We start from the raw sequence: 24,133 nt of genomic DNA, 5'->3' as shown, positions 1-24,133 counted from the left end.
TATGTATGCACTTATATATATGTATATGTATGTGTACAAATCATTCCGCGTTTTCATCGTTCGATCCTTTAGAATCATTTTCAATCGACGATATTTGCATGCAAGGAAATTACACTGCGGGAACGTCTCGTTATTGGTAGGAACAATTATTTACGCAGCAGAATATTCTTGCCGTCAACTTATAAAAACAAAACAGAGGGTTTCGTCTCTTTAAGAATCATCCGTGGTTGATATTTCCCTCCTTTTCATTGGCCCACTGTGCCAAACAAGAAGATGGATGATCGCATGTGATGGAAGCGTTGAAAAGCGTGGCAATATTCAAAATGTAATTACGGTAGACATTGAGATTTAACAAATATAAGTGGGTACACAATTTAATTCTATTGAATATTATTTGAAAATGATTTTTATTCGCGCGAGACGTACCTCGTCTATGCTAAAATCAACTATAGGTTCTCTCTTGCGTTAAAATGAAAAAGTTGCACGTTTTGAACAGTTGGCGCCATCCATGGCGAAATGGCGAAACTGGCAAAAAACCGTTACAGCCAAGTAAACGCGGGCTGGAAATGATTCACTAATTACATATTTTGACACTTTTATTAGAGAAAACAGATACATAAAATTCATTTCCTCTCGGGTCAAATACAAACCCTGAAACGATAAAAATTTCAAATGGAAACTTCTCTAGACTGACAATGAGAATCGAGCATGAACGTTTTCGTCTTTCTTGACCTTCTCTCTCGCACTTCAAACAATTTAAAAGTGCTTACATGCGTATGAATTTCAAACGTTATTTAAACACTCTTTCGGTTTCTTCGAACACTAGTGGAGTTTTCCTCGGAAAATAGAGGAAACTCGTATTGAATTTTACCCGAAAAAATTTGCACGATCGATAGGATAAAATAAAATGGAAGGCCCGAACGTATTGCACGTGGAAATCTGTCAAAATATCAACAGGTAGGATCTATACCAACGTGGATATTTTGATTTAGAGTAATTTTAGATCTCTTAGGAATTCTCGGGACTGTTTTCCCATAGATTTTACACGAGTTTTTATTTTTAGTACCTTGTCGCGTTACGAAGTCGAGAGGTTAGTGTACGCGGAAATATCTGCATTGGAGGAAATTCCACTAGAAACGACTATATATGGAGCAGATCTTACGAACAGTATTCTACAAAATCATGTGGACTCTCTTACATATTCTACAAATAGCATGGAGGTAATTATTGAATGAGATGGATTCTGGAAAGATTTTCTGAAACATTTTATCGAAACAAATTTAATTATTGCAGAGGACTCGTATGAAACTACAAGGTGCCACTCTAAAGTTTCATGTATACAGATTAAATCAAGAGATCGCGGGTGTAGAAACAATGCAAAACGATTCTGAAGAGTTAGTAGCATCTTCTCATTGGATTCTACCAGCAAAAGACTTTTATTCCTTATGGGAAAGTCTTTACTTCGATTCAACTATAAAGGAAGATGTTAGTTGAAAATGCTTTTAATTTCTGTAACTGTTTTTATCATCTTTGGCCACACTGAAATGTTTTATTTTCTTTTAGTTGTTACATTTCGTGGAAACGACAATGATATTTTCAGATCATAGCGTTAATTCTAATATTATAAGCTGGAACAAAGTAATACTGTTACATGGGCCGCCAGGCACTGGTAAAACTAGCCTGTGCAAAGCCCTTGCCCAAAAAATAACTATTCGCTTAGCACATCGATTTACGTATAGCGAATTTGTTGAAATCAATAGTCATAGTCTTTTTTCAAAATGGTTCTCAGAGGTAATATTCCAGTAGGACACTACATGAATTATTCCAATGAATATGCGAGTCATTTTTCTACATTTCCAGAGCGGGAAACTAGTTATGAAGCTATTCAACGAATTAAGGACCATGCTTGAAAATTCGGAAACGTTAGTATGCATTCTGATCGATGAAATAGAATCTTTGGCACATGCTCGTAAATCGTGCAATAATGGAACGGAACCAACCGACTCCATAAGAGTAGTGAACGCATTGCTAACGCAATTGGATCAAATAAAAAGATACCCGAACGTTTTAATTCTGACGACCAGCAATCTCTCGGAAGCTATTGATTTGGCATTCGTCGATAGAGCAGACATAAAACAGTATATTGGACATCCTACTCACCAAGCCATTTATAAAATATATGCCTCGTGCCTCAAAGAATTAATGAGGGTAAACGAATACAATTTCCTGTAATAGTTTAAGTGGTATACAACTTATACAAGTATATTTATTTTAGGCAAAACTCATTGAATCGGAAGAGATCGTTGAGATGTCTTATTTAAAAAAGCTAGGCTACGAAAGTAACTCGAGCACGCAGAATAGTCTCAAGTTAATGGAACTAAGTCAGGAAAGCCTCGGTTTGAGCGGACGCGTTTTGAGAAAAATTCCATTTTTAGCACACGCATTTTACTTACGAACCAAACGGTGCACTGCAACTAAATTTTTAAGAGCAATGCATCTAGCTGTTAGAAGACAAAAAGAAGAAACCGAAGATGCTGTTCAAGTGTCGTCAAATTTGGATTATTAAGAGATATTCTGCATGTATTATATTGCATTTTCAGTATTATATTGTATCGCTATCTTAATTATTTTTATATAATATTTGATATAATATCGTATTTATTTGATTACATCATTTATTTTTTAAAATACTGCATAAGAACTTCCTCGTTACCAAGATCACATTAGTTTATCAATTTCAGAGACTATTTTTGATAAAATACCGAATTTCGACAGTTACGGTTCTCTACATTTTATGTGAAGAGTCTCGCATGTAGTCAATTATTGACTTGATAAAAGGTGTAAACTTATTCGCATTCCATGTAAATTACACATGTAGACGAATCAACATTAAATACTATTAAATGACTTTCCATTACTCACGACGAAGTATGACTGCTTTATCAATGTCATGAAATATGAATTAATTTCTTTTTTACGAAACTAAAAACGTTTTTACGTTTTATATGCAAACTTTCCGCGCTGGATTCTGCGCAATTTTCCCACGCACGTTTTTGCGCAAGTTTCCACACAATTTGTTTTGGCCACAGACGAGGTATATACCTCCTATACCTCGTTTGTGCTGAAACTGCCAGCAAAATTTACAGACAATCGACTTTAGGTTGGTAACGATGGCATCGCCAATGGCACAGAGGGTAAAATCGTGGAATTTAATACCAGCGCAACCTAGTGGTAGGCGTTGGAACTATGCTGTCGGTAAGTTTGACTAGCAGTTTCAGCGTTTTGCCAGTACGTGGTTTAGCGTTATGCGGACGTTCGAAAGGAGCAAATGATTCCTGCCGGATTTTGCACTGCGTGTTATGGAAGGAGCGGTAAAGAATTATTTGCAGTCGTATCAAAAATATTTCAGTGCTTTTACCGTTGAGACTTTTTAATTCTTGAGAGCTTAAATGAAAACTGAAGGAAACTGATGAGTGGATTGCGATCTACAAATAATTATTGACTATCCTGTATGAGTGTCGTCATTATAAGAATTATTTGCTGTGGCCTTTACATCCTTCAACCAGCTTCAACTGCCCCACTATTTATACTATGTAATGCTTGACCTTTGAAAGAATTTGCGCGCGAAGTAGACGTTATCGGAAATCCATCAAATTTTCTAATATAACAAATGATCCGGCTAAGGATGAAGAAAGTTCAATCATCTGTGAAAAAGGTATTATACTATTTATTTAAAATGTGATATCTTTGCAGTTTTCATTCAACGATTATTTCACCGTCTAGTTACTGATATTGTTAGCTCGCTTTAATATTTGATCGTTTATTGTATATGGTTACAGAATAGTCCAGGTCGCAGTGCAAAGAAATGTCAAAATAAAATATCATTATATTTCACAAAAACTTCGAAAGATCAGGCATCTATTAGTGGGGGCACCTTAATTGCGGGTAAATTTAAAGAAAAAGATAATGCAGAACAAATATCATGTTCGAAAAGGAAATTGTTAGAGGAATTGGCAGGAAGCCCATCAAAAATTACCAAGTACGATAGTGCACCTGATACTAACAAATCGGAAAAAATGCAAGAACCATTAAACGAGTCCAATGTAATTAGCAACGTGTTCCATGACAGCAATAACGAATTCTCTAAAGAAAATAACGTTACAAGAGAATATAAGATAAATGATGGCTTAGGTGGATCTAAAGTTGAATCTCATAAAAAACTAAATGAAGAGAAAGCACAATCAAGGCACAAAAGTGTGCTACACAACAGTAACTTTATGAATTCTTCTGTGGAAGAGGATAATAAAGAATATATAGAAAATGTTGGAGTATGCGATAATGTAAAACAGTCCAATAAATTTGATGAATGTAAAGATGAATCAGATTTCGCATTAAACTCATGTATTATAGATGATTTTAATGATTGCTTCGAAGAAGCGTGGTTTCCAGTTAATCAAATAAACTTTAATTCTTTGCAGAGGTGTAAGGTTGTGCATGTAAAAAGAGAATGTAATAGTCTACTGTTAACTGTGGAGCAAGAGAGCTCAGCACGTAGCGGAACTGTTTTGTGTTCAGGTTTTTGGTAAGAGAAAAAATTAAGAGTCAAAGTAGTTATTATAGAGCACAATACTTTATACCGATTTAAATTTAGGAAAGACGCAAAGGTAGAAGCAGAGGACATTGTAGCCATTCAAGCGAGAAAAGAAACTCCCCACTGGGTTGTAGACAATTCCAGTGGTTTTCTCGTCGTTCATCCTGATATATTGATATCTGGAACAACAGTAGTGGGCGCCTTATTTTGCAGTAGGAAAGCAGTATTAGCAGAAAAGTTTAGGAGACTAGAGTCTTTGCCATATTTCCAAGGTGATCAAACAGCTATGGTTGTAGGTAGTTTAGCTCATCAGTTGCTACAACAGGTACCAAGCAATAGTTTGCTTCGTATTTTAAGTAATTCTTCCGATATTCAAACACGTAACCGATTGTATAGGCAATGCGCGAGGATATTCACGAAATGTCGGGCATCAGAAAATTACTGGACACTCTATTGCAGTCCAAAGAAACAGCTGGGTCGCTTTACGCGGCGGAAATTTCGTTAGACTCTTGTAAGACACGAATGCTTGAACTTGTACCGCGTATATACGAATTTATTCAACACTATTTAAAAGGTAAATCAAAATATTCCACAAATTTCCGCAGTCCCTTTATTAAATGTCAATAACGCCTGCAGATAAAAAGCATCAGGACATAAGTATGAGAAAAGACAATTTCAAAGGAAAAATCACTCGTGTGTGCGACATAGAAGAAAACATTTGGCTTCCAGAGCTTGGCGTGAAAGGCAAAGTGGACGTCACGGCGGAAGTTAATCTGCACTCGAGGAGAAAAATTATGCCTCTCGAAATAAAGACTGGTAGGCCTTCGTTTTCATTGGAACACAGGGGCCAAATTATTCTGTATATTATGATGATGGCTCTTACGGGTCAAGATACTGATACAGGACTGCTGTTGTATCTTCGAGAAAATAGTATGAAAGAAATTAAGGCTGTACACCCTGAAAAAAGAGATTTGATATTGTTGAGAAACACTCTGGCCCATTACTTTTCGCTGAAGTCGGTGGAGAGTTTGACTACCGAATCGAATTGGCAAACGTTAGACTTACCAGAGCCGATCAACCATCACAGCGCGTGTTCCAACTGCTCTTACAACGCGTTATGCTGCGCGTATTTGAGCAGGGACACGAATACACGATTATCCGAATCGCATCCACTAACGAAACTCGGCAAAGAGATTCTTGGAAAAATTACGACTGCACATATAGACTATGTCCTCAAATGGATCGCATTGTTACAAATAGAGGAGAGTGATCAATTTTCTGATAACACGTTGAGATATTTGTGGACGTTGAGTCCAGAAAAAAGGTAAAAATTCGACATACAAATGGCGTGTATCGCACGACTAATTGTTCCGCTTTTCAGAGAGTTAAAGAAGCTTTGCATCAGCGGCCTAAAAGTGATAGGAAAAGTCGTTGAATACGATTCGAAGTATCAACATACATTCGTTCGTGCAAATCCCAGTCAAAATTGTTCTAACGTTAATATCCCATATTTGGAATTCCGCGAAAACGAATACATCTTAGTGAGCACAAACGAAAGGATAAACATATCCGCAGGATTTATAATCAACATAAAGGAGGATTCTGTAATTGTTTTGTTAGACAGGTACAGAAAGACGCGACTGTAAACTAGACGTTATTTTTCTTTAATATACAAAAATCGATTGTGTGATTTCAGGGATATCACTAAGTATAATATTGACGGACCCTTGCACATAGATAAATATTCATCGTCCAATCTAATTTCTTATAATCTCGCCAATGTAGGCGGATTGATGGGCAACAATGAAATTTGTGAAAAATTACGGGACATTGTGGTGGACAAGTTAGTATACGCATATGTAGTCGCCTTTCCGAAAAAGAGAAAAATCGCTATTTCTTGTTGTTATTGTCTCAATGCTTTCATCAGGAAACCTGCTACATTCGCATCAGGATTACCGCGTTCTGTGATCAATAAAAGTGCTCGCATAGTTCAGGGATTAAACGAGAATCAACAAAGAGCGATTCTAAAGGCAATGGCTGCCAACGACTACGTCTTGATCAAAGGAATGCCTGGCACGGGCAAAACGCAAACGCTGGTGGCTTTGATACAACTATTACACGAAACAGGACACTCCGTTTTAATCTCAGCGCACACGAACAGCGCTGTCGACAATGTCCTGCTGAGACTGTTGGACAAGAACATTGACTTTCTGCGATTGGGCTCCTCGGTCATTCATCCATCGTTGAAACATAAAACTGAAACATATGCGGCTGCCAACTGTTACTCGCCCGAGAGTTTGGACAAAATGTACTCCAGTAAAGTACGATATCATTACACAAAGCGTCCCATATTTTTCGTCGTGAGAAAAGATTATGACCTGGTCCGTTTTAGAATGTTATAGGGGTGACTTGTTACGGCGCTCACCATGCACTTCTTGGTAGACGAACGTTCGACGTATGTCTTGTCGACGAAAGTACTCAGGCGTTGCAACCGATCGTGCTAAGACCTCTGTATAGTGCACGTAAATTCGTTCTTGTAGGAGATCCTGACCAACTTCCGCCTGTCATTAAAAGTAAAATGGCTAGGTACATTATCATCACATACTGACGATGAATTTCATTCCAGAATATATATTACGTGATAAATATTTGTGGTGTTGTCTCCGTAGGAAATTGGGCGCAGACGAGTCCTTGTTTGCTCGACTGGACAGTACCAATAATACCGTGAACTTAACGAAGCAATACAGAATGAATAAAAATATTATGCGCTTAGCGAACAAGTTAGCGTACAACGACATGCTTGAAGCTGGAAGTACATTAATTGAAAATGCTGTGTTTAGTGCCGCACACGCCGACGTAAGTTCCATCCTACATGAGCGCATAGCATCTTACGTGTTACACTCTAGGAAAACGTTTCTGTGTTTTAGAATCTATCGAAACAAGAAAAATGGATGCAGAAAGCACTTTCGCAAAACATAGACGATTCTGTAATTATTTTAAACACGGGTTGTACCAGCAATCTGAAAACATCTGCACAAGTTAGCGAGAAATATTCGAAAATCGATCAAAAAATAAGTAATATTTGGGAAGCTGCTATAGTCTTCAAACTGTTGAAGACATTACTAGAGGTAAAACTTCTTTCCGTACGATACATCATCATTACGTTTATGAAGTTTGTATTTTGGAAACTGGTTTCTTCATAGATGGGATTAAAAGCCCAGAATATAGGGATTATTGCGCCATACAGGGCGCACGTTAATTTATTGAAAGAAATTGTTCAGAAAGATGTCGAAGTAAACACTGTAGATCAGTATCAAGGACGGGACAAAGATATTATAATATATTCCTGCTCGAAGAGCGTAACAGATAACAGTGGCATAAATGAGGTACTTCAGTTGAAACTGTATCTGTGCGAATATATCTAAATGGCGAAATTTTATTTTTTATTTTTTTGAGTGTAGGATCTTGAGATACTTGGAGATCATAGAAGATTAACTGTAGCCGTAACGAGAGCAAAGCATAAACTGATCGTCGTCGCCGATAAATATACTCTATCGAATTACTCAGTATTCAAGAAACTGTTTAGCTTGGTCGAAACAGAAAATATAGTAGATCTGTGCGATGGACAGAATGATTTTTCTTGGGAAAGCTTGGTGTCCCAACTGTAATAATATTATTATAGCTTTCGCATAGACTTTTGACTATTTTGTGTCAATTTTAATGTTACACAACCGAATGAAATGTATTGCCCGTTTATAATTCAAAATGATTTTATACAATATTTAAACTTTCTGTACAGATGAAAATATAACTATTTACTTTTTTATAGCATCAATTGTCTTGTGACTTCATATTTTTTCAACATTAACGATTATACAGGTTGACCACGTCAGAAAATTTTAATTATTCTGTTATCTGAATATGAGATAACTTTCGAATAATTGTTATTCTTTGATGCAAATTGATCCAGATGTGTACTGCAGAGAATGATAAGATAACAGATTTTATTATTTTAGAAATCAATAATTTAATGAGCAGAACAAATTAATTTGAAATAAAGAGATAGCAGTGTATGATCACTTTTCCTTTTGATGTACTATATATACATATATTTAGGTACTTGACCGATTTCGAGTGGTTCAGATAAAAGCGCGTAAAAAATTAAAATTAATTAGTACATGATCGATAAAGACTATTCGAACTGTGATCTCGACTCTTTATCTATTCGTTGATCGACGTTGCTTCTATCTACAATTCATTTCGACGATCATATACAATATCTATGATCTGTTAATTATCATCGACATGAACTTGGCGGTGACAATCAATATGATTTCTTGCCGCATAATTAGTATCAATGTCGGTGGTATTGTTTTTTGTTTAACGCTGGACGACACTGTCGCAACACACATTTGCTAAATTTTTCTAATGTTAATTTAATACTCAAAAACCATGAAGATCCTGAAATTTTTCCCGTCCCGGTCTATATGTACAGGAAATGTTTTCCGGAATAGGTACCTAACCTACCAATTTCTTATGTTTACTAGTATTTACGCCGTAATTGAAACGATAGGTACGAAACTGTATAATATTATCCTTCGATTCGTTGTTTTAGATTAACCGAGGAACAATTAGGCAAGTCTACAACAGTTAAGAGATCAACCGTTGATCTTGCTACGGTAGAGCATCATGCAAAATTGAGCAACAAATGGTGGGATGTAAACGGCGAGATGCGTGCTCTGCACACATTGAACCCTCTTAGAGTACAGTTTGTTAGAGATGGTTTAGCTAATACAGGTACAAAAGTCGAGACTCATTATTTACCCTTAGAGGGGACTAAAATCTTAGATGTTGGGTGTGGCGGAGGGTTGCTGTCGGAACCATTAGCCAGAATAGGAGCAGATGTAACTGGAATTGATGCGTCTTCAGAGTTGATAGCAACTGCTAAACAACACGCAACGTTAGACGCAAATTTAAATGGAAAATTGAATTATATTCAGACCGTTATAGAGGATTTTTCTATGGAAAATAAAGAAAACTACGATGCTGTTGTAGCCTCCGAAGTCTTAGAGCATGTAAACGACAAAGAACTATTTTTAAAGGTATTTTATTCTTCTATATTAGTAGACAACACACTAATGTAGTGTCATTCGAGCATACATATACTCAATTTCCACAGTGCTGCGTAAATACATTAATGCCTGGAGGTTCAATATTTCTCACAACATTGAATAAAAGTTTACCGGCTTGGCTCGGAGGTATCATAGCTGCTGAACACGTGTTGAAATTAGTACCAACTGGAACTCACGATTGGAATAAATTTATTACTCCGACTGAGATTCAACGTTTACTAGAGACATGTATAGTAATCTTTACTAATAACGTGTTCTTCTCGCGTTGATAATTGTTGAGCATTATGCTTTTTATAGGTGGTTGCAAAACCAAGTTGATTCATGGAATGTTTTACAATCCTTTAAAAAATGAATGGTTTTGGACGTCGTCTACAGCGATAAACTATGCGGTTCACGCAGTGAAAAAACAAGAATAGTAGCAAGGCATGTATTTTTTATATTAGTTATAAATGAATTTCTTATAATGCTGCGACTGTGTCTGTGAACTGAGTTTATTTGATAATATTCTACAAGGCTGTGATTGCAAATACACATTACAAATAAGAGAATTTTTATTGCAGTTCAAACTTTTTTATTATATAAGAGATACAGTAACAAAAAAGGCAGCAGATAATAAAAATCGTGTTATCATATATTGAGTAAATTTTTTTCTTTTATTTCTTCGGAAATACATTATATAAAAAAGAATACATAAAACAAAAAAAATGACTACTTTGTTTGAATGACTGCATTGTTCCTTTTAAATTGTTCCATTGTTACAAGAAATCGTTTTACGCTCTTTACATTTATTATATGTTTTGCCGCTTACCTAGCGCGCTTAACAAGGAGTTCATTACGCTCGTAAAAAATAAGAAACTACGAGTTGATCAAATATACAAAACAAAAGTAGTTGCTAGACGCGTCGAAACGGATGTATCGCCGAAAGAGTATACAATGTAGGAGCAATTCCAAATGTTATATCTATTTAGCTTCAGCGAAACCAATGCGGTTGTTGCCCATATCGAATTCGGTGTAGTAACGGCCGATGAATACATCTCCTAAGATCCATAGTGGGCCGTTTGGTGGGGGAATGTCCATTCCCATGAATCCACTCAGACAGACTGTCTTTCCAAGTTGCGTGACCTTTTTCAAACATAAGGACAAGTATTTAATGTCATTTTTTCTGTAGAAAAAATTGTTTACATCGATCTATTATTATATTTGTAATGCGTTCGAGATTCTACCTTCAAGACGTAGTCTTCTCCTTTCAGCGCGAATTCATGACCGCCCACTGTGAACGTAATTGTAGGCAAGCTGGGGATTAAGTTACAGTCGACCTGCGGAGATTGAAAAATAATCGTGTAACTTCTTAGTACAGACGACAATGTTCTACGTAAGATTTTCTATTTACCATGGCTTCTCCAGCTACAATCGGTGTTGCTCCAATTCTCTTATTGAGAGCGTTAACTTCCTCGACAGGCCCGGCGATCAGAGAGGTGCCCGTATCGGCAATAGCCTCGCATCCGCCTTTACATATGGTAACATCGTTGCCCACTTGAACTCTGTGATTCAAATTAAAAAAAAAAAATACAAATTTTCAAATTATTAGATGATTTCTCTACAATTTTTATAAAGTAAAGTACAAATCGCGAACAACGTACTTGTCCATTTTGAATTGCCAGTAACCCTTACGGTCTACAGGAACATAGATAAGGTCACCCACATAATGGTTTGGATCTGAACCACCCAAAAGCATCTCTCCACCCGTAGGCGCATTAGGGTCTCTGAATTAAGAAATTCGTAAATGTGTAATTTGATTAATTTTTGCACAAAGATTTTTTTCTTACAATGAAAACTTCAAGAGAAACATATATACCTATTCAAGTAGAAACTGAAAATAGGCTGAGGTACCAATCCTTGTTTAACCATGTTATAGAAGACTGGTGTTACACCATCCACAGAAATGGTAGAGTACGCCATTCCCATAATACCGTCGAACTTGGCAGCTACAAAGGCTAAACCAGGTTCGCTCAATGCCTCTGCGAACGTTTGATCCCTAATCTTCATTCCAGCAATCTGTAATGAATAATGGTTGTGTCAAATGCAAACTAGTGTATAGAATAGACATATCATAGAATTAGAAAATTAAGAAAATATCCATTGTCTTACATCTACAACGTCGGTGGACAAGTAACCAGAAAGGCTTCCAGATCCATAACGAATGGAAAAGTCAGTGCCGTTTTTCTTGTAAGTGGACGACTTCGTGCTATCGTATTTATGATGTAATTCTGAGAATGAAAAAGATAGAGATTAGTATATTATTCTCACGCTATATGTGGTAACAATACATAGAATAAAATAACAAGCAGTGAAACAATAGATGATTGTACACAAATATGTACTCTATAATCACAGAAAGAATTTATAGTTTTAATGCAGCAGTGATTTCCTGTCTATGTTTTCAGTGAATTAGATTGTGCAATAACAGAATCACTACATACATATATACACATATATGTGTATACGTATAGTCTTGGTAGATACTTATGTGTACGTGAAGACAATTAAAGCTATCACTTTGTAAACTATCAATACTGACTTATCATCCAGGCAAAGGTCATTGATTTATTAAATTAAAAAATCAGGCATTGCAAACAAACATCTGCATCTCACAACTTGAAAGCATCATTTGTAGGACCTTTTAGACACTTTCTCTTTTATCGTGAGATCTTTGTGTTGATATGTTTGCATGATTTTGAAATATACTTACTACAAGCAATGTTGACCAGTTTACACTTTTTAGACGGCACCCAAAGGTTCGAGGAGCCTGTATCGAAAACAACTTTGAAGTCCTGTTTTGGGGTACCGATGCCAATGACTCCATAATATTGAGCATCAAGGTAGTTGGAAAGAGGCTCCGGTACAGGGGTAGAACCTTGTAAAAGATGTACTTGTGCTAGCTCTGTATCGTATTCTTTCAACTGACTCCGAACAGTTTCCATTTTATGCAATGGAATCCTTGAAGAAAAATACGATACATCCATAACAGTTAGAACCGAATATTAATGATAGGAGAAATTTCAAGAGTATAGCTAACGGTCATTTTCTTTGTTTGAGTGTTACTGTATTTACCTGACAAAATCAGCATTAGCTAGCGCTGACACAGCGCACAGGCAGGCAAGAAGGCGAAACATTTTTAACGTACTTAGAAATTCCCTTCGTAGCGTGAAACTTTAGTACATTCTAAACAAAGACACTTCTCTTAAAATTAACTCTTACTTCGAAGAATTCCTTTTCTACGCCGTCCAATTACTGACGAATTCGCCGTTAAAACTCGCTTAATAAAGCCTCCCTATATCTTTGAGATTCATCGCGCATGCGTGATGCCAGTCAACGTACACGGCCGTCTCTATTAAGTCAAAATAATGGGCACCGAAACTGATACGAATTGCAATGAATTTTTTATCAAAAAGATAGAGTCAGAGAAGAAAGTTTCTCACTAGTAGATTACTATTAAGAATAAACAAAGTTTGTACTATAAAAAATAACTGGAATATCGAGATGATTTTAGTACTTTCGTTGAATCTTTTTGTGGCGTATATACGGCACTGTTGGTCAATCATCTGATAAAATATATGTGCGTAAACACACACATAGTTTTCAAATGCGTCACGCGTATACTATCGCAGACGAGGTATAGGATCCTATACCTCGTCCGTGATACTATGTGAATTCTGCGGTCGGTAAGTCAACACAGAAATGTCAGAGTGGCGCTATCTCGTGAAGAAACGATGATTTAATTGATACGTTCGCGATATCGGTAAAGTCGAATGAACCATCGAATAGATTACTTTCTTTAAAAAATATAATTAAAACTACCGTATTATTTAGGGGAGAATCGAAATGTTAGATAAAACGATACATTCGTATCGAATAAGTATATTTGGTCTTTTTTTAATGGGTTAGGTGTCACGAACAGCAATTCCATTCGCTCACAAAATTATTCATTGACATTGCCATTGCAAATATTGACTCTGAGATTGGCCTAATTTACATTCATACTTACATATAAATTGCATTTTTGCGTGTCACGTAGTATTTTCAATTCTTAGCATTGTTTCGACCTTACTAAATTCCTTGACAGAGGACACAAATTTTCATAATAATAATAATGTGAAATATAGTTGCATCTATATAAGTTTATTGATGTACAGGAAAAAGAGTTCGTGTTGCGTAATCATTTAATCGAATCGTTAAAAGACTGTAATAAAAATCCAATTGTAACGGTGCATTTATTTCTGACAAGGATATTGCAAAGATACTTTTTGATACAATATGCGATAGGAATCTGATCCGTAAACCAACAAGTTATCTCGAATAAGTTAATCTTGCGCCTCGTTTCGAGATTAATATTTAAATGGAAACGATTAGGTTTCTTTAAGATACGGCACGGTCATTAAAAAGTCTATTTACAGGGTTCTTAAGTCGAGCGATTCGAAATTCTAATAAAGCATTGCAGAAGAAACGTAGGCGGAACTGTTCGAAAACGTTCCTTATCGATTTCTCGAAATTCATGTTTACGCGGGTTGCTAGCACCGGGGCATGCTGGGTTGATAGAAGACCGTGATAGAAGACCCTAATCGCGGGCCAATCACGGGCCAGGGATCGCAGCACGAGCCACTTCAGTCTTGAACTCGATCGAGCAATAGTCGGGCTGCCGGTTCGAGCGAACGAAAATTCTCAGTGTGGAAAAATCAAGTTCACGTCGAATAATAAACAGAAGGAGGCACCCGTGACCGTCCGTGGTCGAACAGAGCTGTCGTTTTTGCTGTGTGTCCGTTGGTGAGAGTGTCAATCCAGGTATGTCCAGTTGTTATTCCATTCGAAACGGTATTCCTCTTTCCCTTGTCGACCGGGCAAACAGGCAGTTTAGGAACTTGTCAAGCTCGCCTCTCGACACGGGATTTTCTTACCGGAAGCTGTGCCTAAGAGTTCGCGGATCTATCTCTCGGTCCTCCGCACGATATCACGATGATCGCGTGCGGCCCGATTATTATTCTTATCGTCGCCCCGTATCGACAAAACATTATCCTCCCGCGTTTCGCCTCCGCTGCCGTTCAACCGATCCCCCATCGAAATATCGCGCTCGTTCATTAACCTGAACACCGATTTATGTTTTCCCGTGTATTCGCCAATCGTCATGCCGGCACATGACGTTTACGCTACTGTCAGAATCGCCCGTGTTTCTCTGTCCAGGTTCAAAATCTGTTCTCTTTCTTTCTCTATCTTTTTTTTTCTCTCCCTATTTCTCATCCCCCCCCCCCTCCCCACTCTGTTGCTCTCCCCTGTCTCTCCGGCCAACAGTATTCCTGTTGCTAAAATCTGTTTCTCAAAAGAAGAAGTTTAACAGTCGTAATAGATGTCCATCGTACATGTATAATCCATGCATTGTGTGCCCAAAGTAGGATGGATAGCTATTACGACCAATGAACCTTGGGGTTCGTTCTTTGGAAAAACTTTACATTGCGTAAAGTTTTCATGCTTCGAACTATCCCAGACTTATATTGAAGACTTGTTTGGTCTGCCGAGCATAGCTAATAACGAATAGACAGACTCTTCCAGAGAAGCTGGAGGAAGAAAGGTAGCTCGAGGAATATTTTAACTGTTTGCGCTTTAAAGAGTAGCATATCTCTTACCTGCTGCGTAGTCTGTACCAACAGGCAAAAAATCTGGTATTTGGTCGATAAACAGAGAGTATAAGTCTTGATGGATGTGCATAGAAAGTCAGCCAGCTCTGCTTGGTAACCAAACATTAGGAATCCTGAAAGTATTTGTCTGTTCTTCTGTGACTTCTAGAACCGCTAAAATGTCTGACCGAAAGGCTGTGATCAAGAATGCCGACATGTCAGAGGAGATGCAGCAGGATGCAGTCGATTGTGCGACCCAAGCGCTCGAAAAATATAATATTGAAAAGGTATGTTGCAGACTCCCATCGATTAGAGCTAGAGATGTATATGACTGTGTATGATATATGCACCTGTGAGGCTTTCATATACATACAAAGCTGTATATCGGTTGAAATTAAAATTAAGATGAAATACTAATGTTAGATCAATCGCAACATGGAATTCTGTTTGTTTGCAGGACATCGCAGCCTTTATCAAAAAAGAATTCGATAAAAAGTACAACCCAACGTGGCATTGCATCGTAGGACGTAACTTTGGCAGCTACGTGACGCACGAAACAAGACATTTTATCTATTTCTACCTGGGTCAGGTAGCCATTCTCCTCTTCAAGAGCGGATAAATTGAATTCTTATTCTATGTTCTACCATCCTTTCTTCCTCCCTTCACACACGCTACATGGAATACCTTAAAATCACGTCGCCGTCTGTAAGAGAAATTACATTTTGTATACAATGGAAATTTGTTTTACAAGCGAAACTGCCGCTCCCAGTAAAAGAGTAAAAGTATATATATACACACACTAACACTCATTGGTACTATTATCTTGCTGTTTTACTTATCACGGGAGATAAGACAATGACGAAAAATTGTGTAGAGAAATACAAAGAGAGACAGGAGAGGTAATTAGCCGAACGTAAATGAAGGGGTAAAAAAACCAATTTGACATACGATCTTACGTGCTAAGATGTATCATGTATGCCAGAAAGTTTGTTGTGTTCTTGTTTTATATTAGGTATATATATATAGAAACGATGCGAGGTTGAGTTCAATACTGGCGATTACGAAAAATTTAAATAAATTTTTAGTGTTCACACACTATGAAGTGTACATCCGAGTATGCGTAACATGTTTCATACAAATTACTGTATGGTTTTTATTGTTTTATGATGCTTGGAAGAATAGAGGGAAAAAAAGCAAAGAGATAAAAAAACTGTGTGTACCCGATAGTCGTCAATAATGAATGTAAGCCGCACCCGATGGATTGCCTACACTTCGTTATTTAAACGTGACTTTGTATAAATTGTCCTTTTGTTCTGTGATGCTGTACAAGAAATTTGTTAACTCTGTCTCGAATTCATAATATATTTCTGACATACTCGCTCGCGAATTTAAAGAAGACCGGAGAGCTGAGGGGACGTTTAATTAATTATTGTATACAGCGCGTCGTGTTACTCCGCATTCGAGCATAATAACTCTATTTAAATGAATATAAAAATGCCTGTACACGATGCCGCATAATATCGATAATCGAGTCATAGTCATAGTTTTGCAGTTTTTTACATTACGCACAGAACCTTTGCAAAAATGTATTACACCTTAAGGCGATATACACATAGAAAGAAATTTTTTATTTTATTTTAGTCTTCTCTTTTTTGTCTTTTATTTTGTTTCTTTCGAACATATTGGAAAATTTTGAAGAATTTCTATGTATTCGAGCCGACCACTTGAATTCTCTATCCTTTATGTAACATCTAATACCCAATACCTACGGTACTTATATATATATATGATAAACATAGATTATACATATATATTATACTATTTATATATAGTGCATTCTTCAAATGATTTTTTCATGCAGTATTTGATTATCACAACGTTGCTATATTGTTCAAATTTTAGACTGATTATTAAACATCATCACAAAATATATATGACTTGCATGGTTCTTTTATGTAAGATTTCACAAGCCATTTGTATAACACGGATATTCTAAGAGTTAACAAAGAAAGAAAAAATAAGCTGGGAAAAGAGGTTCGCTGATCACGCGTGAAGTATGTATACCTAGAACAGCAGAACAGAGAGAAAAGGAGAACAACGCGTGAAGTGCGTGTTAAACGGAATTTTCAAAAAGTCATGCTCGAGCCGATTCTCCAGTAACATATTTTTCAGTCGACGGTAACTTCGATGTACTCTCTCTCTCTTTCATCTGTTAACGCACATAAGCGAGTAGAGAAATGTTGTTCTAGCGGCATCTATTATTATATATATAATGAATACAATCGAAAAAGAACGATAAAAGAGAAGAAAAAGCAAATGGGGAAACTGATACTGTTTAGAATCGAGGTTTGTTAAATAATAAAATTAAGATTCAGTATAGTATTACAAGATAAACTATGCTCAGAAAGTCAACACACCGCTGATATGAATATATATATATAAATATATAGAAATTCCCGCAAGATTTAAATACATACATTTAAATATCACTGTGTTATATTGTATCGAAGAGAGCCAGTTCGTCTCGAACGAGTCTCAATTTTCATATCGTAATTGCGTATTGAAATATGTGATGATGATGATTATTACAATGATGACGGTGGTGATGGTGGTGGTGGTGGTGGTGGTGGTGGTGGTGGTGATGATGATGATGATGATGATGATGATGATGATGATGATGATGATGACGATGACGATGACGATGACGACGACATATGATATGTGATGACGATATATAAAAAAGAAGAGAAAAAGAACAACACAATTTTGATGTGTGGAATAAAAACTTTCATGTTCGAACATACATGGAGACTTGCAAATTTATAACGATTAAATCGTACGTTAAGTTTGAAGGATATATACGCATATATACATATATATGAAAATAAAGAAGTACGAAAGGGCTACCGTACTGATTGTCGAACTAGTTTCTTTTAAATAAAACGAATGATTATTTTTTAATCAAATCCATAATTTTATTTGTGGAAGACCAACAATAGTTTTTAAGGGGCGACAAGTTCGAGTCACAGCAAAATTTCGTTCATGCTTTCGCTGGAAAGAGAAAAGAAAGAATGATCCGAACTTTCAACTCGGTTAACGGCCGTTCAATGATTATGCAACAGAGAAAAATTTAATGTACGATTTCGACAAGATCCCCACCGTTTTTAGAAGTATATACACATATGGCAGTAAACGTCTACCGCTCTTTTTTTTCGCACGGCTAATTATTCTGCGGTCGCATCGCAAAATAGTCGAGTACAAATTGCTCGGCTCCGACAATCGATACCGATACGGTGCACGCAAGCTGCATCAAACAGTTACGCGTAGTTGAAAATTAAATGACCTTTCAGGAGTCTCTCTCTCTCTCCTGCACCGGGCCGTAACTTAATTAGCGCACTAATTTTCCCTGAAAGGTCATCCTGTGCAAACTCCAAATACTCTTGCCGTGTGATACGCGGCTCACACCTGCCGGGGGTTGCATTGTGTGCACGCGTCAGATTTTAAAGGGGCCGACCGAGACGGGACGTCGTCGTTGCCAGGACGACGCATTATGGCAACAAACGCTAGACTACTTCCATTCCAAGCCGAGTTATCGTACCTCGACGAGAAAGTTCAGCGCGCACCGACTTTTGCAATCATGAAGGAAAACATGAAGTTCATCGTGTCGGAGGTGAACAAGTTGCTCGGCCGGAATTATAATATTATTTACTTCAATTCCCTGAGCCCCGAGGAACTGCTGCAAGTAAGCGTGTCCCACTTTTCCCAGTGAATCGTCCACTCACCACCCACTGTTCTTTCCAGGTACTGAGAGAGGTATTGATCAAGATACAAGATCAGAATGCCCCGAACGTTGATCCAAGAAACGAGACCCCCGAGGAGATCGCTATTTACATTTTAAACGTGTTGCGCGTATTTAATTATCAGCCGCAGACAGATCCTGTTAGCTTTAGGTATAGATCTTCATATTTCTTAAAAGTCACGCGAGACCGGACCCGGTTTGAAAATCCGCGGCGCCGATTCGTATTGATTCTCGTTAATTTCTGTTCATTTTCGTTTGTTAGACAAGGCCTGATCCGAGGTGATCCTGAAACGATTCATCCTATCCTGACGTGGCTTCTATCTCACGTGGACATTGCTCGACAAAGAGCCTATTTGTCTCGTTTTTTAGTGAAGGTATACATATATATATATATATATAAATATGTATATACGAATTTCTATGGTTCGTGTAACAGTCGTTTCGAACGCTAGAAAATACTAGACGCCTTGTATACTACGTGTTCCTTAAACCGATTCGCACCGAGTAACTTAATTATTACTAATTAGGTGGAGGTTCCCGCCGAGTATTTGAGCGATCCCGAGGTCGCCGCTTTGCACGAACAGTACACGGCGTTGATCGATCGATTTAAAGCGGTCCACAAGGAGAGAGAGATAGGAAAACGGGTAAAGCGAATAAATAAGAAACCAAGCGCATTGCGACCGTCGCACAGTGGTCCCAAAGCCGGAACACGTGGCCAAAACCTAAAATATGAACTTTCAGCTACGTAAGTTTTAAGTATGGGATTGGTTACTCTAAGAGTGTTTCTAAGTGTGGGTAAACAGCAAAAAGGTCGTTTTTTTATACCTGACCAACAATCACAGTCCGAACTTCGAGTTCATTAGACCATACCTTTTTAAGCTTGTGAAGCACATTGCGAATCTCAAGTGCACAGTGTACAAATTGTATTGAAACGTTTCGATTTTAATTGTGCATTATGGATGCCGTTTGTCGAGGTAAGTTGCATAGGTTTTAGTGCCAAATGTTTATTGTTAACTGATAACTGTGTATGCAAAGAAAGAGTAAAAGTGAAGGCATCAATTTTTACGATTTAGAGTAAAAGTTGAAAGTCACTTGGAAAAGTTTATTTGGATGGCGTTTTCAAGGTCATTTGGAGGTCAACTTTGTTTTTTCAAATGGAAACCTATATTTTTTATTATGGGATCTTATTGTACGTAAAAAGACCAGCAATTCTTCAATTCTTTCTTCTTTGAGAACTATGAAGTGCGAATAGAATACTTACTTTATACAATACAAAGGGTTTGCTATCCGGAGAATTAGTGTTTCCCCTCGATCAGGTCAATATGGAACAGCGAATTTTCTAATTTCAAGCTCAGATTCGTGATCAGCGACCCCAAAAACGGCCTAATACCAATTTTCAAGTGGAACCAATAATTTTTTAAAAAGTTATGAGGTTTTGACCACGTTTTGGCGATTTGGGACCACTGTGCGTCGTCGCGATCCTTGCTAGTTGTTAATCGTTCGTTGTTGTTGAACGTAGAACTTTGAGAATGCCAGCGAGCTCACCGCGGACCTCAAAACGATGGAGAAAGAGAAAGAAGTAAGGAAAGATGAAAGCGCAGCTCGATACGCGTGGAACTAATCCCGCGATTGATTTGATTAGGCGGTCACCATACGCATCGAGAAAATGAAGGCGAAAGCGGAAGCGGGAATTCATTTGTTGGATGCGGCTAGATCGTTGCGCGTCGAAAGGGACAAGGAACGGGATCTAGCGTTGCAGGAAGAGCAGGAGAAGGAAATTACGTCTAGACTACAGGTAGAGAAGCGTCTATGATCTATCGGCAAATCGCGCACTTCAACAAAATTTAAACACATTCCGTCGTTGCAGACTGCTCTCCAAAGATTAGAGCGAGAGCTGGAAACGCTGAGGAAGGACGAGAACGAAGTTACAGCGCAGACATTGTTGCAACAGCTGTCCGAAATGGTGACCGTGCAATCGATGGTCGTCAACGAGAAACTACCGGCCGAGTTGAACGCGAAGAGGAATCGCACGAAAGCGTTGACAACCGTGAAACAGCATTCGTATCTGGGTCCGGATCAGATTACCGCGATGCGAAACAAATTGGACGCGATGGCGAAGGAGATTCAGGACCTTGTGGAGATCAAGGTAAATCACGAGTACGCGTTGATCCCGTTCTCCGAATAAAATGACAAGACGGGATTCGTTTAGATCTCGAAGAGCAATATCGACAAAATGGAGCCTTTCCGACAACAAGCGGCCGCCGTTGCGAACATTAAGAGGAACGTTCTCGAACGATTGGAGAAAACGGACAATTCTTTGCAAGAGCTACAGCTCAAGTTGGAAGAGAAGCGGGAATTGTCCAGAATGATGATAGAAGACGCCGCGCCCAAAGGGGAGGAGTTGAAACAGTATATTAACCGATTGAAAACCAGGAGTACTCTCTACAAGCATTGCAAAGGCGAACTGGCCTGGCTCAATGCGGAAAACAGCGTGCTTTATCGGACGGCCGCTATTTTGGAGAATCAGGTAGCTTTCGCTTGTGGGGAATACTTTACGATAATTATAGTTATCTTATAAGACCGACTGTAACCCCGTTCGTTGCTCTCCAGCTCAGCCAGTGTAACCAGACGAAAGAGATGCTGGAAACGGTCGAGAAAAGCACGCCAACCGATTTCACAGAGGAGAACGCGTCCTCAATAAATCATCAGTTGGCGAGGGACATCTCCTCGCGTCGAGCCAAGCTGGCTCCGCTGATAAACGGTATGTTTGCTCGATGCATCGCGATCGATGCGCGCTCAGTGATTTAATCACATTTCAGCGGTGCAAAATTTGCGGGAGAAGTCACGGGAATTCGAGCAGCAACACGAGCAGGCTGAGAAGGCTCACAACGACGTCGAATCGAGCATGAACGGTTCGATTAATAATTTGCAGTCCGAGATAGAGGCGATCAAAGCCGAAATAACGGAGGCCATCGAAGAGAGGAACAAACTGGAGAGACTCGTGGCTCACATAAAGAGTACAGAGGAGAGGATAAATCGCGAAACAGAGGTTGTTTAATTTGGTTGGAAATGTACACGAGTGAAAAATATTCTTTATTAACATATGCGAATGTCAACGTGTTTCCTATAGAATCCCAATAGCTCCGATCCGAGCGAGAAAATAAGGGAAGAATTGAACGCCGTAATTCGGGCCGAGGAAAGTAAAATTAAAAGTTCTACGTTGGAAAAGGAAGAACTAATGAAAACTAGCGCGGCACAGGAGAATCAAGTTCAAATGTGGAACGATATTGCTTCGTGAGTAGATTCTTATTGTCGGTTGTATTCAAATATAGAATTCGTCTGGAAAAGGTATCGCAACTATATTCCTCGTTCTAGGATCTTTAAATGTAAAGTGAAATGCGCGGAGGAAAGCAAACAGTCGAATGGTATCGTAGTGCGGCGAGGAGGTGCGGAAACCTTGGTTCTACAGTAAATCATTAGACGACAATCACGTCGTCTCAGTTTTCAAAACGTTCGGAATAGAGTTACAGTGTCGCTTGCGCTCTCGATTCAACAAACCTTTAATTATCTATAAAATACAGTCTCAATATACAGATTCAGTTGATCATTTTAATTTTAGAATCAGAGTACAGGCGGACGTGTGTGTATAGATATCGATACGTGTCGTCTACAATTATCAACGTTTCTCGCACGATTTGCAGTGTCTCGTCAGTGAATTACATATAAAAATAGTAGATCAAGAAATACCGTCTAAGTAGTAGTATTTTTGGAAGTTTCTTAGAAACTAGTAGTTTTATTAATTGAAAGAAAAAGGCAGATTCAGAGAGCACATACCAAATTATCTCGTATCGTGCGTTGTCGAGTTTTACTTTTCGAATACACACATTGTAAACACATTTGACTATTATGCTATAACTTGTACCCATACATGTGAACGATAGAGCTGAATAAAACAAAGATTCAGATGACAGATTTATTTTTAAACCAAGAAACGCGTTCGCGTTTCAGTAATCTCAGTTCTATGTTCTATGCTCATTGTCATCTAGCTCGCATTATTGTTGCTGCCGGAGTCATAGCAGTTCTTGCGCTTCTAAGACAATTAATTCAATTGAATGATATGTCATTGAAATCTATCACTGCACTATAATAATCTACCGAGTCAATTGCTAAGATTGCTATAGTCTAAGATACAAAATACATTCCTCGTATCAGAACTCTCCGGGTTTCCACGGATATATATATAGACAAAATATTTTTATTGAAAAAATAATCAGTTTTGATGTTCTCTGACTGGGTGTTCCGTCTAGTGCATGTTGTCAAAGGTAAATGCATCCCTATCGTTTAATACTTATTCATCAATAAATGCAGTAATAAAATAAAACGATCTATACGACTTAAATAAACCGAGAATTAGTTATAAAATTGTTCTCACGCTCTCTCTCTCTCTCTCTCTCTCTCTCTCTCTCTCTCTCTCTCTCAGTATAGTTCAACGCGAAAGAACAATGTCAAAACATCTATAACTCTCTATGCGTCTCTCTATTTACACATAATCGACTACCATTCAATTTCGCCTATCAATGTATTCCTTCTACTGTACAAAAATGTGATTTGGTTCGTAGTGTACACAGTGAGCCAACACACATAACGCGCGCGCACACGGTGTTCCCATTGTTAACAACGAGTACTATTTTCGAACCAAAGCTCTCATTTTATGGAACACGTTCTCGTTTAGTCGATGGAGTTCGCTGAACGAGAGCGACGAACTACCGATAGGAACATCGTGCGGTCCGCGCCGACATAATTATCTTGGGAAAACGATCCTACGGTCGCTAAACACCTAAAGAAGTATTTCTAGTTGTTCACAGCTTTTTAAGGTATCTAATTGTGTCTCGATTGAAGGAGGAAACGAATACCGCCCGGTGAAACGATTCGTACGTATAAGGTA

At 38.0% G+C, this 24,133-nt stretch overlaps 6 protein-coding genes across 7 annotated transcripts; 5 read left to right on the top strand and 1 right to left on the bottom strand.

Moving 5' to 3' along the window:
* The first annotated feature begins 645 nt into the window (after nucleotides 1-645).
* Pch2 (pachytene checkpoint 2 protein) lies at nucleotides 646-2,669 on the top strand. Its single transcript, XM_076796873.1, has 6 exons — nucleotides 646-957; nucleotides 1,064-1,220; nucleotides 1,294-1,485; nucleotides 1,564-1,791; nucleotides 1,861-2,208; nucleotides 2,276-2,669. Exons 1-6 carry the CDS (start codon nucleotides 908-910, stop codon nucleotides 2,564-2,566), a joined length of 1,266 nt encoding a protein of 421 aa, XP_076652988.1. The 5' UTR covers nucleotides 646-907; the 3' UTR covers nucleotides 2,567-2,669.
* Nucleotides 2,670-3,195: 526 nt separating this feature from the next.
* Nucleotides 3,196-8,453, top strand: Dna2 (DNA replication helicase/nuclease 2). Of its 2 annotated transcripts, none has more exons than XM_076795959.1 (13): nucleotides 3,196-3,715; nucleotides 3,840-4,582; nucleotides 4,652-4,916; nucleotides 4,988-5,165; nucleotides 5,228-5,915; nucleotides 5,973-6,215; nucleotides 6,288-6,434; nucleotides 6,519-6,912; nucleotides 6,984-7,177; nucleotides 7,261-7,447; nucleotides 7,519-7,719; nucleotides 7,795-7,977; nucleotides 8,053-8,453. In XM_076795959.1, exons 1-13 carry the CDS (start codon nucleotides 3,671-3,673, stop codon nucleotides 8,257-8,259), a joined length of 3,675 nt encoding a protein of 1,224 aa, XP_076652074.1. In that variant the 5' UTR covers nucleotides 3,196-3,670; the 3' UTR covers nucleotides 8,260-8,453. The 2 variants fall into 2 exon arrangements, with proteins under 2 accessions (XP_076652074.1, XP_076652075.1); XM_076795960.1 differs by lacking the exon at nucleotides 3,196-3,715 and having other exon boundaries at nucleotides 4,236-4,368; nucleotides 4,479-4,582; nucleotides 8,053-8,449.
* Nucleotides 8,454-8,761: 308 nt separating this feature from the next.
* Nucleotides 8,762-10,366, top strand: Coq3 (ubiquinone biosynthesis protein COQ3, mitochondrial). The gene is made up of 4 exons (XM_076796369.1): nucleotides 8,762-9,105; nucleotides 9,207-9,693; nucleotides 9,771-9,951; nucleotides 10,021-10,366. The coding sequence occupies exons 1-4, from the start codon at nucleotides 9,044-9,046 to the stop codon at nucleotides 10,137-10,139; spliced, it is 849 nt and encodes a 282-aa protein (XP_076652484.1). The 5' UTR covers nucleotides 8,762-9,043; the 3' UTR covers nucleotides 10,140-10,366.
* Cathd (cathepsin D) lies at nucleotides 10,358-13,081 on the bottom strand. The gene is made up of 8 exons (XM_076796368.1): nucleotides 12,835-13,081; nucleotides 12,473-12,720; nucleotides 11,872-11,990; nucleotides 11,579-11,778; nucleotides 11,364-11,486; nucleotides 11,114-11,264; nucleotides 10,947-11,039; nucleotides 10,358-10,845 (listed from the first exon to the last, which is right to left on the bottom strand). Exons 1-8 carry the CDS (start codon nucleotides 12,894-12,896, stop codon nucleotides 10,684-10,686), a joined length of 1,158 nt encoding a protein of 385 aa, XP_076652483.1. The 5' UTR covers nucleotides 12,897-13,081; the 3' UTR covers nucleotides 10,358-10,683.
* Nucleotides 13,082-14,368: 1,287 nt separating this feature from the next.
* LOC143358867 (dynein light chain 2, cytoplasmic) lies at nucleotides 14,369-16,496 on the top strand. Its single transcript, XM_076796371.1, has 3 exons — nucleotides 14,369-14,562; nucleotides 15,559-15,676; nucleotides 15,847-16,496. The coding sequence occupies exons 2-3, from the start codon at nucleotides 15,569-15,571 to the stop codon at nucleotides 16,006-16,008; spliced, it is 270 nt and encodes an 89-aa protein (XP_076652486.1). The 5' UTR covers nucleotides 14,369-14,562; nucleotides 15,559-15,568; the 3' UTR covers nucleotides 16,009-16,496.
* A 962-nt stretch (nucleotides 16,497-17,458) lies between these two features.
* On the top strand, nucleotides 17,459-23,774 carry LOC143358863 (intraflagellar transport protein 81 homolog). The gene is made up of 12 exons (XM_076796367.1): nucleotides 17,459-19,131; nucleotides 19,191-19,339; nucleotides 19,451-19,562; nucleotides 19,716-19,832; nucleotides 20,708-20,767; nucleotides 20,831-20,983; nucleotides 21,056-21,334; nucleotides 21,398-21,715; nucleotides 21,799-21,949; nucleotides 22,008-22,237; nucleotides 22,319-22,482; nucleotides 22,564-23,774. The coding sequence occupies exons 1-12, from the start codon at nucleotides 18,940-18,942 to the stop codon at nucleotides 22,658-22,660; spliced, it is 2,022 nt and encodes a 673-aa protein (XP_076652482.1). The 5' UTR covers nucleotides 17,459-18,939; the 3' UTR covers nucleotides 22,661-23,774.
* Nucleotides 23,775-24,133: the final 359 nt, after the last annotated feature.

This window comes from Halictus rubicundus, chromosome 11 (genome assembly GCF_050948215.1).
Source record: "Halictus rubicundus isolate RS-2024b chromosome 11, iyHalRubi1_principal, whole genome shotgun sequence".
Taxonomy (NCBI): Eukaryota; Metazoa; Arthropoda; class Insecta; order Hymenoptera; family Halictidae; genus Halictus; species Halictus rubicundus.
Note: the sequence above shows the minus strand (reverse complement) of the source record. Positions and strands in the feature narration are given on the sequence as shown.

Coding starts and splice junctions, on each gene's coding strand:
- LOC143358863 (XM_076796367.1), top strand. CDS start 18,940: ATGGCAACAAACGCTAGACTACTTCCATTCCAAGCCGAGTTATCGTAC. Junction 19,563..19,715: donor TGTCTCGTTTTTTAGTGAAG/GTATACATATAT, acceptor ATTACTAATTAG/GTGGAGGTTCCCGCCGAGTA. Junction 21,335..21,397: donor AGGACCTTGTGGAGATCAAG/GTAAATCACGAG, acceptor GGATTCGTTTAG/ATCTCGAAGAGCAATATCGA.
- Cathd (XM_076796368.1), bottom strand. CDS start 12,896: ATGTTTCGCCTTCTTGCCTGCCTGTGCGCTGTGTCAGCGCTAGCTAAT. Junction 12,721..12,834: donor GCTAATGCTGATTTTGTCAG/GTAAATACAGTA, acceptor TTTTTCTTCAAG/GATTCCATTGCATAAAATGG. Junction 11,040..11,113: donor TTGTAGCTGGAGAAGCCATG/GTAAATAGAAAA, acceptor CAATCTCCGCAG/GTCGACTGTAACTTAATCCC.
- LOC143358867 (XM_076796371.1), top strand. CDS start 15,569: ATGTCTGACCGAAAGGCTGTGATCAAGAATGCCGACATGTCAGAGGAG. Junction 15,677..15,846: donor AAAAATATAATATTGAAAAG/GTATGTTGCAGA, acceptor GTTTGTTTGCAG/GACATCGCAGCCTTTATCAA.
- Coq3 (XM_076796369.1), top strand. CDS start 9,044: ATGAAGATCCTGAAATTTTTCCCGTCCCGGTCTATATGTACAGGAAAT. Junction 9,694..9,770: donor ACAAAGAACTATTTTTAAAG/GTATTTTATTCT, acceptor CAATTTCCACAG/TGCTGCGTAAATACATTAAT. Junction 9,952..10,020: donor TCAACGTTTACTAGAGACAT/GTATAGTAATCT, acceptor TGCTTTTTATAG/GTGGTTGCAAAACCAAGTTG.
- Pch2 (XM_076796873.1), top strand. CDS start 908: ATGGAAGGCCCGAACGTATTGCACGTGGAAATCTGTCAAAATATCAAC. Junction 958..1,063: donor ATCTGTCAAAATATCAACAG/GTAGGATCTATA, acceptor TTTTATTTTTAG/TACCTTGTCGCGTTACGAAG. Junction 1,486..1,563: donor ATTCAACTATAAAGGAAGAT/GTTAGTTGAAAA, acceptor ATTTTCTTTTAG/TTGTTACATTTCGTGGAAAC.
- Dna2 (XM_076795959.1), top strand. CDS start 3,671: ATGATCCGGCTAAGGATGAAGAAAGTTCAATCATCTGTGAAAAAG. Junction 4,917..4,987: donor CTCATCAGTTGCTACAACAG/GTACCAAGCAAT, acceptor CCGATTGTATAG/GCAATGCGCGAGGATATTCA. Junction 5,916..5,972: donor ACGTTGAGTCCAGAAAAAAG/GTAAAAATTCGA, acceptor TCCGCTTTTCAG/AGAGTTAAAGAAGCTTTGCA.